Here is a 15540-nt window from a genome sequence, read left to right on the forward strand (position 1 = left end):
GATGGAGTCCGCCCACGTCTTTGCCCGAGACCAGCTGGAGAAAGCGGGCATGAGACAGAAAAGAAACTACGATACAAGGTCTAAGGGGAGACACTTCCAAGCCGAAGAACTGGTTTGGGTGTACAGCCCACGTAGGAAGAAGGGACGGTGCCCCAAATTGGACTGTCATTGGGTGGGGCCGTGTCTGGTCGTGGAACGGCTGGGTGAAGTTGTGTACCGAGTCCAGCTGCCGGGAAAAAGGAAGAAGGTCGCACTCCACAGAGACAGATTGGCCCCGTACAGAGGAGACTCCCTCCCTTCCCGAACGCCTGTGCGGAGGGGCGACGGCACAACCACCACACACGGGCACACGCACGAGCCCTGTCAGAGCCCCGTTCCCCCTGCACCTATTTCCCCAGAGACAGTGACTGACCCCCCTGTTCACACCCCTCCTCCCCCCTTCCCACCACACGCACCTTTCACTGCACGGGGGTGTAGCCCCCCCCGCCAGGCAGGGGCGCCTGCGTCCCCCACTCGTTCACGGCCGCGGAGACAGAGACGCCGGCCGGGCCATCTCAGAGACTTTGTAGTCCCTCGGGACGAGGGACTTTGTTGGGGGGGAGCTGTGTAATGAGCTGAGTTCATGTTATCAGTTATCAGATGTTGCATGTGTTCATGTTATGTACTGACCAGCTGTAGTTACGCGAGACAACGCGAGTTTTGGGGGGGTGCCGGGAATGCGGAAGTGTTCGTTCGGAGTAAAAACGGCAAACAGTGACCGAAGTTGTGTTTTCCTTATAAATAAATGCACCGGAGTTGCAAGCCAGTCATCGCCTCCTTATTTTACGCTACAGCATTGGGGTGAGCGTTACAATATATATATATATATATATATATATATACACACACACACTTCAGCTGCTAGCTAACGGTAGGCTAACCTGCTGTGGAGTGTATTGTTTACTAGCGTCCCGTGCGGCTCTGTTTCAGTTCCCTCTAACGTCCGTTTTCGGAGCATCAGGGAGAAGCGGAGGCCTTTAAGTGGCATCTAAATAAGGCACCGAAATCAGAGTTGCTATTCGGTCCGGTAGATAACGGCTGTTAAGACACCTGTACCGTATTAGCACCGGGTCTCGGCACGCCGGAGGACCACAACAACAATCTGTGAGGCTATTAGCTGCCATGATTGCTGCCCAATCGCGCTAGGAAATAAATTAAGTATTGTTATAAATCTATAACGTCACTAAAGACCTATAATTTTCACAATCATTTTTAATGTTAAAAATATTTGTCGGGGAACCCCCAAAATCTAAAAATAAATAAGTAATGACTTATAGGGGGTCTGGGACCCCCCCAGAACCCCCTCATTTCGAACCCTGGATATATGTATACATTACATAAAAATGCATATAGATAAAGGTCATGTAAAATAAAAGAATCTTAAACCATCAATTCATCTTTGGAAGGATCTCCCAATTCTTAAGCCATCCAATTGAGTGACTTCATGACGTGAGAAAATGACCCAATATGGCATTAAAATGGATATTGCAGTTCCCTGATGTTTTTAAAAACATCAATATACATGCATTTAGCAAACCATTTGATTTTTGTATGATTTTCTATCTCAGCCCATTTCCACTTGATTGATAAAGCACAAAAATCTGCATAACATTAACACAGGAATGCTCCCTGCACAAGGAAATCCTGAAGTAACCTGGATTATGAGGAAAAGGAACTTTTCACTTATGTCAACATAAAAGTATTTTTCTGGATCCTACATTTCAACACACCCAATACAAAATAAACAGTTGTCATTTGAAAAGGCTCCAAAATCGTTTTTACACCAACACCGCTCACAATTACAAAAAATCCTTCAGTCGTTTATGCCAGTGTCGTGCAAGCATGCATCAAACAGTGTCAACATTAAAAAGAAGGTGCCAGGGCTATTGTAAAGAAACTTAAATGAATAACGTTTAGCATGCCATCAAACGTTTGAAAGGCTTCAGAGGACAACAATCAGCATGCTGACAGAGTTAGAAATGTAGGACTGGTGGTGGTTCAACACCCACATCACAAGGTGGTGAGAAGGGCTAGAAATTAACATTTTTGCTCACCAGCAATTGTGGCTAGTGGTTGAAATCATTTTCAGACTACATTTAGAGTCAAGTTTGAGTTAAAACATAAATTCCTAAAAAAGGACATAAATCATGACTATTTGTCATGACTATTTTAAAAATAAATGGCACATGTTCTATTACAATTACACAAACAGGAGTGGGAAGCCAAAACCAAAATGTCCCCCAAACCTTGAGTAACCTTTAGTAACCCAGCTTTGCATCTTGTGACAGATGTCACACTGCACAGTGAGAAGCAAGACCCAATAAGTGCAGCATGCAACAGGGTGTGGATGTGGGAGGTTCGAGGTAAACGATGAGGAAACATTCCTGGACCAACTTACTGAACGTCTTTGTCCCATACCCATCATCACCTATCCCCAGGATGTCCTATTGGCCGTCCAGAGCGAGCCAGATCAGAAGAAAGAGAGGAAGGACAGCCGCCACATAAGCAAAGAGTTGAAGGGCAGTGAGAAGGAGGAGCTGCAGTCACAGATTTGCCTGTGTTCAGACAGCAAAGAACCAGCAGAGGGAGCCAGCTACATGATGATAACGCATAGACCTATTGCAAGGAACCTAAATCATCTCTCAATGGAAACTGGGGACGCATCACACCAACGTGAAAAGCTTTAACTCAGCCTCTATCCCGCTGACTGATGAGTATCTGAGCCAGAATGTCTCTCTTGACTGTGGTCCGAGAGAATGAGACAGAAAACAAAAGACAGGAAATGAGGTCTTTGATCAGCCCAGTCACTTAGAGAAACTCTCTGCGTGTGTCTGTGAGCTTACTTACGGTCCGAATCACTGCCATCCTGCTCACCCTCTTTGTTCTTGTAGAATGGGAACTTTCGCGAAAAGATGAAATTCTTTTTACGTTTGTCATTGATTGACTGTGAAGGGAGAAAAAGCATGGGGCAAACAGGTGTATGTGTCACTTTCATGCAGACAAAACAGCAGCTTGACAAGTGTGAGGCATCAAGAAGTTGTTACGGTGAAAACTGTTTCTAAGAAAGTAACTTCAACTTCTAAGTAGTTTATAAAATGTTACAGTTGAATCCAAGTGGGTAAAAGTTATTTAAAAACTGTTAATGTAGGTTAATCATTTTATTTGATATTATCACTGTGGTTAGCACTGTGCCTAATAGGTTGCCTAATGGGTTCTTTCTGTGTGGAGTCTGCATGTTCTATAACCAATGGCTTGATTAAATTCCAGTTTATTTTACCAAAGACTGAATAAAGGAATGTTATACACAGATATATAATTATATATTTTAACTTGTGATATTAGCATGGAGAGTGCAAGCCTCACTCAGATGTGTTCATTATATACAGGAGAATAACAGTGTATCTCCCATTACTTCTTGATGTGCCACAGCCTTATAAAGCCCAACGAGAGTGATGTGAGCTCATGCTATGAGAGAGAGAGAGAGAGAGAGAGAGAGAGAGAGAGAGAGAGAGAGAGAGAGAGAGAGAGAGAGAGAATAACTGGGGTTTAGTTATGGAAAAGATTGTCATAAGCACACAACGTGCAGTGATGGGATGAAAAGTTGGAACCTGAAGGAACCGGAACTTGAAATGTGAATGATGAGTATGCTCATGTAAAGACAAAATACTGCAGATGATGTGGAATATTTCCACGCCGCTGCCTATACAGTCATGCTAGAGTAAAGCGATGACCAAACTTCACACATTTCCTCCTAAACTTCATGATTATTGGTGTCTTGTCTCAAGAAAGTACCATATTTTCACGACTATAAGGCGCACTTAAAATCCTTTTTTTCCCTCAAAAAAACGACAGTGCGCCTTATCATCCGGAGCGCCATATATATGGATCAATTGGTTGATCCATACTGGTTAACGAGGATCCATTGGAGGGAAAGTCTGGTGCCAGCAGCCGCGGTAATTCCAGCTCCAGTAGCGTATATTACAGCTGCTGTAGTTAAAAAGCTCGTAGTTGGATCTCGGGATCGAGCTCACGGTCCGAGGCGCCACCGTCTGTCCAAGCGCTGCCTCTCGGTGCAAGATGCACGAAAGCATTTGCCAAGAATGTTTTCATTAATCAAGAACGAAAGTTGGAGGTTCAGAGATATTGTTAATATCCGCATTAACATTTGAACAATGTTACCATGGGAGTGAACGCTTAATAACGTTTGATCTAGCACAGCCCGATCTAGTGGATGCATAACGCAGCCCCAGTCAAACGTTTTACTGCAGTATCTTCTATTCTATGCGCCTTATAATCCGGTGCGCCCTATATAGGAAAATAGTTCTAAAATAGGCGATTCATTGAAGGTGCGTCTTATAATCCAGTGCGCCTTATAGTCGCGGAAATACGGTACGAGAGTCGTATGAAATAAACATTTCTGAAAAGTCAAACATGCAACTAAAAAAAATACTAGCGCAAGAATTGGAAAGGTTATGTGGCACAAAACCCATATAAACCAAGCTATTGGGCTTTATTCTTGGAATTGCTCTTTTTTATCAGCCACTAGAGTATTCTTTGTCATGCATGATATTTGAAAATTCAGCTTCTTTAAAGTAAATAATAACACATAGACGTTCCTGAAATGAGATGTATCAAACGGTTCTGACTAGATTTTGCATGGACATCGTGGGGCATGGTGGCGCATGGAGTAGAGCAGTGCGCTGGAGGCCGCAAGGTTGGTGGTTCGAATCCCGGCTGCCCCATGTCAAAGTGTCCCTGAGCAAGACACCTAACCCCTAATTGCTCCCCAGGCAAAAATGTAATGCATGGGTTATAATGCAATGTAAGTCGCTTTGGATAAAAGCGTCAGCTAAATAACATGAAATGTAATGTAACATCAAACTGCAGTGAGAACTGCATAGGGATGGAACCAACACCTGCCGAATGATGAGCCAGTGCAGAGAGACTTACTGTCATTGAGAAGAAGGAACCAGGAACCTACATCTGAGCTATGAGAACCAAGAGCTAATATGAATTGGCACTTTCAGCACTCATAGAGATACTCACGTCTTTTAAATCCAATGAGCCTGGTTTGGCATTGAACTTCACAGTCTTTAGACGTGCTCGCTCTTTCCTCTCCACCCTGCAGAGAAAACGTATGGAAGTAAATCTGTGTCATCGGGTTTTGAAAGAATAAGATGATTACATTTCTAGCACTGAATAAAAATTCAACCACAAATAATTTTTTGTGGTTGAATTATTTGAGGTTGAATATTTTTGCAGTATTTTAACGTTGAAAAACATTCAGATACATAATTTCAATGCATAAATATTCAGTTCTAGAAATTACGAACGTAAGTATTCAGAGATTTTATGAAACAACTCACGCTGACATAACACTGAACTACACAACCACTTTGGTTTAGCACAGCTTTCAAATACTAGTGCCCTAAAATATTACTCCTGCTGTTAATATTATATATATATATATATATATATATATATATTAGGGCTGTCGAATGATTAAAAATGTTAATCAAATTAATCAGAATTTTCAGTGGATTAATCAGGATTAATCACTATTTGCAATTACACCTTAATCCTAACCATATTTTCTTTCTGAAATGCATACCAAAGATAAATAACAGGACACAGATACATGATTATCATTATCATCATTATTTTTTTTTTACATAAATACATGTTATTGATATTTGACTTGGTTTAATTCATTCCAGAAAATAATCAAATCAATCTTATTTGATAAGTTACAGGCTGATTTCCCTGCATGGCTCTAGAAGGGTCTCGAGCCTCTGCAGTTTATCCCTCTCTGCTGCGGTCGGCAAAACGAGTTTGTGCTGCTGATGGTCCAGGGCTGCGATGACCAGACATGTCAACCCTCCCGATATTTCCGGGAGACTACCAAATTTCAAAGCCCCTCCCGAAAATCTCCCGGATCGACCTATCTCCCGAATTTCTCCCAATTTCCACCGGACAATAATAAAAGTTACACCTTGAAGTCGAGCGGCAATTAGAACGGAAAAAGATGAGACTGGCGCTGCAAGGAAAACCGCTAGCACCCCCCCCGTCGATCGCCAGGTCGCTACAGGTGGCAGTAATGTGTTGTATAGAATGAAGTGCATTCCCTAGAGGAAGAGGTACTTTCCTGACCTGAATAATTTGCGTGAAATGTGTTTAAAAAATTGACGTAATTAACAACAAACAACTAATTAACGTCGTTAACGTGCTATTTTTGACAGCCCTAACATACTAATATATTAGTTTCACCTTTTAAGTTGATTAACTTTATATAAAGGTAGTCCCGTCATATGAGACACAGAAGCACTGTCGCCTCATTTACTAGCAATCTTTTGTCTTTTTGGGAGCTATTAGCTTTTAGAAAAATCATTGACACACTCCTAGAACTCCTTCAACCAGAAACAAGTTTCTGTCCACTGCTCACCGTCTCTTGCTGGGGATAACACCCATCTCCTCACTGTCCCCATGTGGCGTGACACGGCGGGCCTGCCACCACTCATCATCTGAGGCGTTAATGACGTGAAGGATTTCTCCATATCTGAAGCTGAGCCCTTGGCTTGGGAGGCCACTGTCCTTTGACTTTTCAAAGTCAAAAAGTACTCTGTTAAGTGGAAGATAATGCAATCATCAGGATTTTTTAATTGGGTAGTGATCAACTAGAAGATAGAGACACTGCTTTACCAGGTCAGAAACAAATGTGACTGTTGGTCTATAAGAACCCACCTGACATAGAGCGATCTCTTCTGATTGGTTCGCAGGGATCCTGACCCAGAGCTCATGCTGTGGTTCATCATCTGTTCCCGCAGGTCGTGGATTTTAGCCTCAAACCGCCCATACTCTGCAAAACAAGTATGGAAGTAAATCTGTGTCATTGGGGGTTGAAATAGGTGATTGAATTTCTAGCAAAAAAAATCATGGTTACAATATTCAGCCACAAAAGAAATCATGGTTACAATATTCAGCCCAAAAAATTCAGCCGCAAAAACACCAACATCCGGGACACTAAGGTAGAGCAATCGATTCTAGATTCAAGATCAGGAGCGTGCGTCAAGCAAAAGGAGCAAGCACCCAATGCACCTTCGGCTTCGGATTGTAGCCATGTCCAATAATAACGGGGCTTTAACTCTTCTTTATGCCATCAGCGTGGCAACGTATGAAGAAATACATAAAAGAACATATGTTCATCCTGAACCAAAATGTTTGCTTGCCACTGACGATGTACAACTTTATTACAAGTATACAAATCAGCAGAGCATCCTATAGGCGTTATATATAACGTTATTTTGCTCGACAGGGTTCGAATCCAGGTTGTGGCGAACTTTTAATAAATGTTCTTTTATGTATTTCTTCATACGTGGCAGTGACGTAGTGCTCACTTATACAATCTCAATCGCTGCAATGGATATGGGATGCATTGTTGAACATTTTCAACAATATGTTTGCAAATGTGTGACGACTCTAGTGACAGAGGCAGACAACACCTGCCGCTGTCGGGGGAAAACAAACACGCACGCGTAGCCAAACCAGTAGTTCAAAAACCAGTAGGCACGTAACACCGTCACTGAAAAATGGGTTCTCGTTTGATACTTTATGAGCAAATACAGGATCCCTTTGTGTTCATTTCTAAAGCCTCACATTAAGACGTACATCCCTTTATTTAAGACTCTGCGCTACTTGCAGGTCGCTGTGTTGTGCCAGATCCTCAATAAAGTTTACCCATGGTCATGAAGTGTCAGGTTTTCGGGCTGGCGCAGGTTGCAGGGAGGACTCAAACGCAGAGTTTTCCAGACCAAGTGCTCTTTATTCCAAAACAAAGACAAGACGTGCTCCAACGACGAGTGACAGTATACAATGACGCGACAAAGGACAACTGGCACACAGGGCTTAAATACACAAGGGAGGTGCAGGTGATTGGACACAGGTGGAAACAATCAAGCAATCACAAGACAAGGCAGGAAGTGAAGTTAACCCAGGACCACAAGGAACATGAAACTTCAAACTAAAACAGGAAGAGACACCAAACCGTGACATGAAGATACTCATTTAACGTTACATGGACTTTGAATGGCGCTTAATACCCAACTGAGATTGGCTTGTGCCGCTCAGAAAAAGGATCCTTCCACCGACCACTTTCCACTGCCATTTCAAAATGAAATGCTTCTTTATTTGACGTATTACGGTAAATGGGTCTGTACAGCCAAAAAGGCACTGATCATCATTTGAAGTGTCTTTCTTCAATGTTTGAACTCTATAATAAGCCGGGTAACATTCTTTTGACACTTGATCCTATTTCAAGTTGACCTCCTCTATCACCATGTACATTTACATCAAATATTACTGTATAGTTTTTGAGAAAATTGAAGGTAAAGTTAGTACTTTTGCTATTATATTTGTCTTTTTTTCAATGTTTGAACTCTCTTTAAGTCAGATGGAAGCCTTCTGATACTTGATACTATTTCATGTTGACCTCCTCTATCACCATGTAAAGTTACATAACATATTACATATTAACTTTTTGAGATACTTGAAGGCAAAGTTAGAAATATTGCCATTATATTTGCCTTTTCTCAATCTTAACCATTTAGAATGCAGGATTTCATCTAGCCATATTATTAGTACAACTAAAGTCCTACCAATTGTTTTGTGTCTTTTAGTCAAGGTATAGTCTGAAGAAGTGTGTCTTTAGGCGCAGAACATGTAAAGACTCTGCGGTCCTGGTGCCATCTGAAAGGTCATTCCACCACAGCAAAGAGTCGTGATCTTGTCAATTGTGTTGCTCTCAATGAGGAAATAGGGAGTGTTGCTCACTCTTTAGCGGATTCCAACTTCGGATTGGACTCACAACTTTTCTGGGGTTTGAGGAGCGTTGGTATCAGACGTGTCTTCCATCTCGCAGTGCAAGCTCATCAAAAGGGGCACACCAGGTGGCTCGCATTCTACGACCGTCTCCAAGCCAGTTAGCCGGGTGTTTTGCCCATTTAAAGTTTGAGAATAGTTTGTTTCGGCCCCAAAACCTATAATCATTGACTTAACCAGATAAAACTGCCACCACTTGTTAGATAGTTCGTTTAGTCTATCACCACTATACTTAGATCTGACAACCAATTTGCACATCAGGATTACGGTCATGGCTTTGGCCTGCCCAGGCATAGTTCACCATCTTCCGGGGTCCTATAGCACAAGCCAATGGTGGGCCCGATCCCACTTGAATCTAGAATTGATTGCTCTACCTTAGTGTCCCGGATGTTGGTGTTTTTGCGGCTGAAATTTTTGGGCTCAATATTGTAACCATGATTTTGTTTGCGGCTGAATATTGTAACCATTTTTTTTTTGCGGCTGAATATTTTAACATTTTTTTTTTGGGGGTTAAATTTTTTGCAGTATATTAATGTTGAAAAACATTCAGATACATTATTTCAATGCATAAATATTCAGTGCTAGAAATTCAATCACCTTTTTATTTCAACCCCCGATGACACAGATTTACTTCCCTAAGTAACCCTTCTCCAGGCCATGGATGATGCATGCAAAGACATCACAGCAGACCAGTGTCAGGCCTGGATTCGCCATGATGTGGATAAGAACCTGTGGCCATATCCACGAGACTGGCTTTATTAACATATATGCTAATCAAAACTTTTTCCCTCCCAGGTGGGGAACATCAGTTTTTTTCATATTTTGTTGCTAATTACACTATTTTTGCATTGATTCAAATAAATGTTGTGATACAGTAGTACAGGGATGTATTTACATTTAGTACAATAATGAAACCTTTATCATCTATTTTGCACAGCAATATTGAATGATTGAACGAAAAACGTCTATCTTGTGTGTGATCTAAATTAATCTACCCATTGTATTTCATGATAATTCTGTTTTTTGATCCAATGAACCCGCAATTGAAATGTTTCTTTAAAGATATGATTGTGCAGTGCAATGTTTTGAACATTGGAGAACCTATGTTAGAAGTGAACACTGTTGTGCGTTTTGTATCTAGAGTTTTGAAAAATTATATTAAGGTTCTGAAAATAGTATCAAAGTGATTTAAAAAAACTGTAAGATATAAGAGTCAAGTAATTGTCATTATAGTTTAACTGACAAAAAACTGACTGCCACCAGTTCCCATCTTGGGAAATGAGCCTGCTTAACCCGACATCTGTACTATTATTTCAAGGGAGCGAGAGAGCGTCTGGCAAATTTTTTACTTCGCTCCATTTCCAGTAGCCAGTTTGATGACCTGTTGGGTCGGGATGGGGCTGAGGATCTCTTGGCTGGACACCAACTAAGTTCCAAGGCGTCCACTCTCAGTTGCAAAGCACCTGTCTCTGAATCTGTCTCCGGTGAGTGGCAGTTTTATCAAATATAGTCATGCTTTGGCAACAGGACAGTGGTGATGACGAGCAAAGCATCTTAACACTGATTGCCTTTCGCAAGACAGCGATTTCAACTTTGCCGAAATGGTGAATTATTGTCCTCGCTCCATTTCCTTCTTTCGCACTATTTGCGCCGCCCATTGAATATTTGCTTAATTCGCAAATGTTTGTGTCTGTGCATTGACTTTGCATGTAATCTACTCGCGCAAATAATTTGCTTTGCTTTTGGTGTGAATGTACCATTACACGTGATTAGTGTTGTGAAATGGAGGCGGTTATGACTGTAGCACGTAGCTAACGTTGTGAAAAGGTGGGGGTTAGCGCTGTTAAAGAGGGTAGATTGCCATAACTTCGTTATTTGAAAAGTAGCTTGCGAGCCTGAAAAGTGTTGGCACTCCTGGGTTAAGGTAACAAAACCGCTTAATTATGGTTAGCCAATTATGTTTGTCTTAAATTAAGTGTACCTATAAGGCAACATAAATCGTGTCAACAATACTATGTTTGTTCTCTATGTGTCTACCAATAAACCTGTTGTTTTTACATTGGAGTTAGTAGAAAGCCTATCCTATACAGACTATAAAGGATGCATTGTGGATCGGTTGCAGATGTTAAGTGCCCATTCCTAATGGGATGGGAATGAGACCCATGACAAGACCCTGAGAAATGTTGTTCAATGTATTTCCCTTTCTCCTCCTTTGAACACAGATTTTTTGTTGTTTTCAAACAGTCTTCACCATATTTGAATATATATTTTCTGGGGTATGCTTCAATTGTAATTCTAGATATGTAGATAGTATTTTGCAAAGTTAGCCATGATACGTTTGGCAATAGTTATAAACTGGCTTGATTATTACCAGATTGATCAGTAGTTGGTGAGACTTACTTAAGCATTTTCTTGTGTCTGTTACTGTGTCTGAACTGACTCACCTTCTGGTCTGTACTGGGCAATGATAGTGACCACCTGTCCAGCTCCCTTCAGTGCTGCTGCTGCTTGTTCATGTGTGGCTCCTCGTAGGTCAATGCCATTTACCTGTTAGCAACAAGGAACATTCACAGAATAACGTGGGTGGAATTTCTGTTTTATCGGACTCAACAACAATGATCTACAGCACAAAGACAGCTCTATATCAAGTGCAATCACATGATTATGACCTTCAATGGAAAGACCTCTGTAGTAGGTATATGTTTCTGTCTTTTTAATATTCCAGTTGAGCCATGGTCTCGTAGATAACAATACTAATAGCGTTAATGATGTAAAATACTGTTAATGTGCTAAAACAAAGGGTAAATACTTCTTCATTGTTTCTTATGTTGTTAATATCAAAATTTAATTTCCAAAAACAAAAATGCAGGAATTTTTGGAGAGGTGTGATGTTTCAATCTATTTTATTTTCATTTGCCTTCACATGATGGTCCATAGAAGGTGTTGGCTTTCATCAAAGTTGGCCCAGGTAAAAAAAAAGGGCAAAAGTGCATTTTTCTTTACTGAACTCTGACACGGCTCTCTCTCTGCTCCACTCTTAAGAAACGCAATACACATCAAGGTAAAACTCAGAAACAGACCCCAAAACTAATAATTAGCGATTATGAAAAATGTATAATCATTAAGCCCTTAAGCCTTGTGTCAACATTTCAAAGTTTAAATGGTGTCTCTAGCTGAAAGATTATAAAAGCTGAAAAAGTTGAAAGATGAAAAAGTTTTGAGAGGATTTGCAAATTCCATTGGAAACAATGGAAAAGTTGATGATTTGAATTATTGTTAAATTCAATTATAAGAGGTAAAAAGCTGAAAAGTCACAGCCCCCCCTCTCCTGAAGGAGCTGAACATTTTAATATTTGAACGGTTTCAATAGCTGAAAGTGTGAAGGAGTTTTAGCGTGCAACGGAAGAAATAGAATAATAAGATGTCGGAATAAAGATTCGAAGAACAATACCTGGAATGCATCAATGCATTCCAACATGGGGGGCAGTGCCTGTGGAGTGGCAGATAAATCACACAGCTCTGGCCCACATGGAAGGTTTATTCCAGGCTACCACACCGAGCATAAAACTGTAGCTAAATTTGCATCTCAAATACACACACGGAACGTTCCAGGACTGCATTGTATACGGTTGTGACATTAGACAGACAAACAGACAGACTTGCTGTAGTTGTTTTTTCCTGACACACAGACTCACAAGGTGAAGACAACTTGAGGGTTGTGCGTGGGAAATAATAACCATACTGATAAAAAAAGAAAAAAAGAAAATGTGCTAAAATGAAAATGATCATTCTTTTTAATTAAAGTAAAGAACCACTTAATTTATACAATCAGTACCCTTAGTCTACATAGCCTTAAATATTTAGTATTGGTTTGGCTAAATGTAAGCCCTACCACCATCATTTAATTTTATAACAGACCAACAACTGTAAATCTACAGATTGTTTGGGATTTAAAGTCAAAACCCACAGAATAACTATTGTTACATTTAAAGCTAATAAGATGAAAAATAAAAATAAATGGGTTCTGAATGGGGAACACAATCTAAGTTCTAAGGCTATCAACATCCTTTTAACAAGAGCATAAAATAAACATTCTACTAACTACAAGAAATCAGACACATTACACCTGGTAATATTGGAGAATTACTGAGAAAACAGACATGGTTGGCCTTGAAAACCAATCTAGGTCAGTAGGACTGTTACACTCTCTATAAATATTCTGGGAACATGGAAGGTTTAACTATTCAAGATTAGATCTGTACTGGCCGTGGGGGAACCTTGTTGCAGCTATGTTCTAATAGTTGAGGTATTTTTATGATCACTTCCACTGTTCATTATGTCTCAGGGGAGTGGATTGATAATATTCTGTAGGTAAGAAGCATTGTGAGCTAAGAACGAATGCAGGAACCACATTTAGGTTTATGTCTAAGTATTTAAATTACTCATTAATTGTTCTTGTGCTTGAAAGTAAAGTGTGTCTTCTACAGGCAAGGTGGGTGCCCTCGTAAGTTGGTGTGCATGGCGTAGCTGAGGGAGAAATGGGTTAAGCAGATACCATTTTTGCAGTAAAACCTTTGGGTAATTAATAGGGCTGTCAAAAATAGCGCATTAACGACGTTAATTAGTTGTTTGTTGTTAATTACGTAAATTTTCACACATGCGCAGTGTGACAAATTATTCAGGTCAGGAAAGTACCTCTTCCTCTAGGGAATGCACTTCATCTTATACAATACATTACTGCCACCTGTAGGCATATGTCAGGCCGTCAGGTTCAGCAAGTCGTTTGCGCCAGTCCACGCTGAATGTTCGCAGGCCATTAACAAAATCAACCTCAGATCATTTGACCAACACAATAGAAAAATGTTCCAACAGGTTGGAATTCGATGCTGGAAATGGTCAAGCGTGTGAGCAGAAATAAATAGGCCGTCATCGCCATACTTGCCAACCTTGGGGTGCGGGTGCTAGCAGTCAACGGGGGGCGGGGGGTGCTAGCGGTTTCCTTTACAGCGCCAGCCTCATCTTTTTCCGTTCTAATTGCCTTCAAGGTGTAACTTCAAGGTGTAACGTTTATTATTGTTCGGTCTGAAACGGCACGCCCAGTGACGGATGGTGTAGCAATATTGTTGTTTGGGTGGAAATCGGGAGAAATTTGGGAGAAAGGTCGGTCCGGGAGATTTTCGGGAGGGGCTTTGAAATTCGGAAGTCTCCCGGAAATATCGGGAGGGTTGACATGTCTGGTCATCGCAGCCCTGGACCATCAGGAGCACAAACTCGTTTTGCCGACCGCAGCAGAGTGGGATAAACTGCAGAGGCTCGAGACCCTTCTAGAGCCATGCAGGGAAATCAGTCTGTAACTTATCAAATAACATTGCTTTGATTATTTTCTCGAATGAATTAAACCAAGTCAAATATCAATAACATGTATTTATGTAAAAAATAATAAGGATAATTATGTATCTGTGTCCTGTTATTTATCTTTGGTATGCATTTCAGAAAGAAAAAATGGTTAGGATTCAGGTGTTATTGCAAATAGTGATTAATCCTGATTAATCCACTGAAAATTCTGATTAATTTGATTAAAATTTGTAATAATTTGACAGCCCTAGTAATTAAACAACAGCATGTTATTTTTGTACATTGTTTTGAATAAATTCCAAGCCACGAGTAAACAACAGACTTCTTCTGGTTTTCTTTTTGGTGGAAAGGCTGTGAGTCTGACAAACCAGAACTCCCTAGGTGGTAAAAACGATGGGACTCCTGAACAGGAGCGGAGGAGTTTTATATGATCCATGACTTATGATCCCAATACCTACGGAACATCTTTCAACATGGCTCTATGTCTGTCTACTATACTCACCGATAAGATCTGGTCACCTCGCCTCAGCTCTCCACTCAGGTCGGCCGGCCCACCTGCAAGGATGAAAGAGACAAATATGCCCTCTCCGTCTTCACCACCCACGATGTTGAAGCCCAAGCCTGTGGAGCCTTTTTGGAGCATCACCTTCCTGGGTTCCCTGTACAGACAGTTCAGATAGTACATCAGCTCGGGGGAGTCGTTGGATTTCAGCATCTTCGGATCAGGCTGCCCAGCACAGAGAGGTGGAGAACAATAGTGAGGTCGATCGACCAAAGCCTCAGTGATGCTTTGCTCAGGCAACGTAGCTCAAAGACTGGTGGAGGAACACGGGGGAATGGTGCTCTACTTAGGATCACTTGTCCCCAATTCTGTTGTGACAGAAAAGGAAACTTGTCACATGCCCACACACAGGCTAGATTACTCTCTCTCTCTCTCTCTCTCTCAAACACACACACACTCACACCCACAAGCATTCCTGCATGAGATATTAACATACATTAATTGAAGGTCATACCCTTCCATAGGGCCAAAGTTGTATTTGTTAGGGGCAACATGGAAACCAGTGTTAATATATTTGAATGAATATATACAGCGGGTGAAATAAGTATTGAACAAGTAAATATATTTCCAATGTAGCTATTAACACTAAATTTTCACCAGACGTTGGTAACAACCCAAGTAATACAGGTGCTGCTTTTCAGAAAATGGGACTGGCAAACTTCACATAATTGAAGGAAGAATCAATGGGCAAATTGACAGAGAAAGTGTTG

At 41.0% G+C, this 15540-nt stretch overlaps 1 protein-coding gene across 4 annotated transcripts in view; it reads right to left on the bottom strand.

Moving 5' to 3' along the window:
* dlg2 (discs, large homolog 2 (Drosophila)) overlaps positions 1 to 15540 on the bottom strand; it is a 168379-nt gene that overhangs the window by 18367 nt on the left and 134472 nt on the right. For 3 of the 4 annotated variants that reach the window (XM_062558238.1, XM_062558237.1, XM_062558236.1), the window contains 6 exons: positions 14771 to 14927; positions 11358 to 11460; positions 6781 to 6895; positions 6482 to 6658; positions 5086 to 5161; positions 2887 to 2983 (listed from right to left, as the gene is read on the bottom strand). In XM_062558238.1, the coding sequence (XP_062414222.1) occupies positions 2887 to 2983; positions 5086 to 5161; positions 6482 to 6658; positions 6781 to 6895; positions 11358 to 11460; positions 14771 to 14927 (725 nt within the window). Of the gene's footprint in view, positions 1 to 2886; positions 2984 to 5085; positions 5162 to 6481; positions 6659 to 6780; positions 6896 to 7773; positions 7917 to 11357; positions 11461 to 14770; positions 14928 to 15540 lie in introns of those variants that run through there. The other variant, XM_062558239.1, reaches the window with a different exon arrangement.

This window comes from Pungitius pungitius, chromosome 16, assembly GCF_949316345.1.
Source record: "Pungitius pungitius chromosome 16, fPunPun2.1, whole genome shotgun sequence".
Lineage (NCBI taxonomy): Eukaryota > Metazoa > Chordata > Actinopteri > Perciformes > Gasterosteidae > Pungitius > Pungitius pungitius.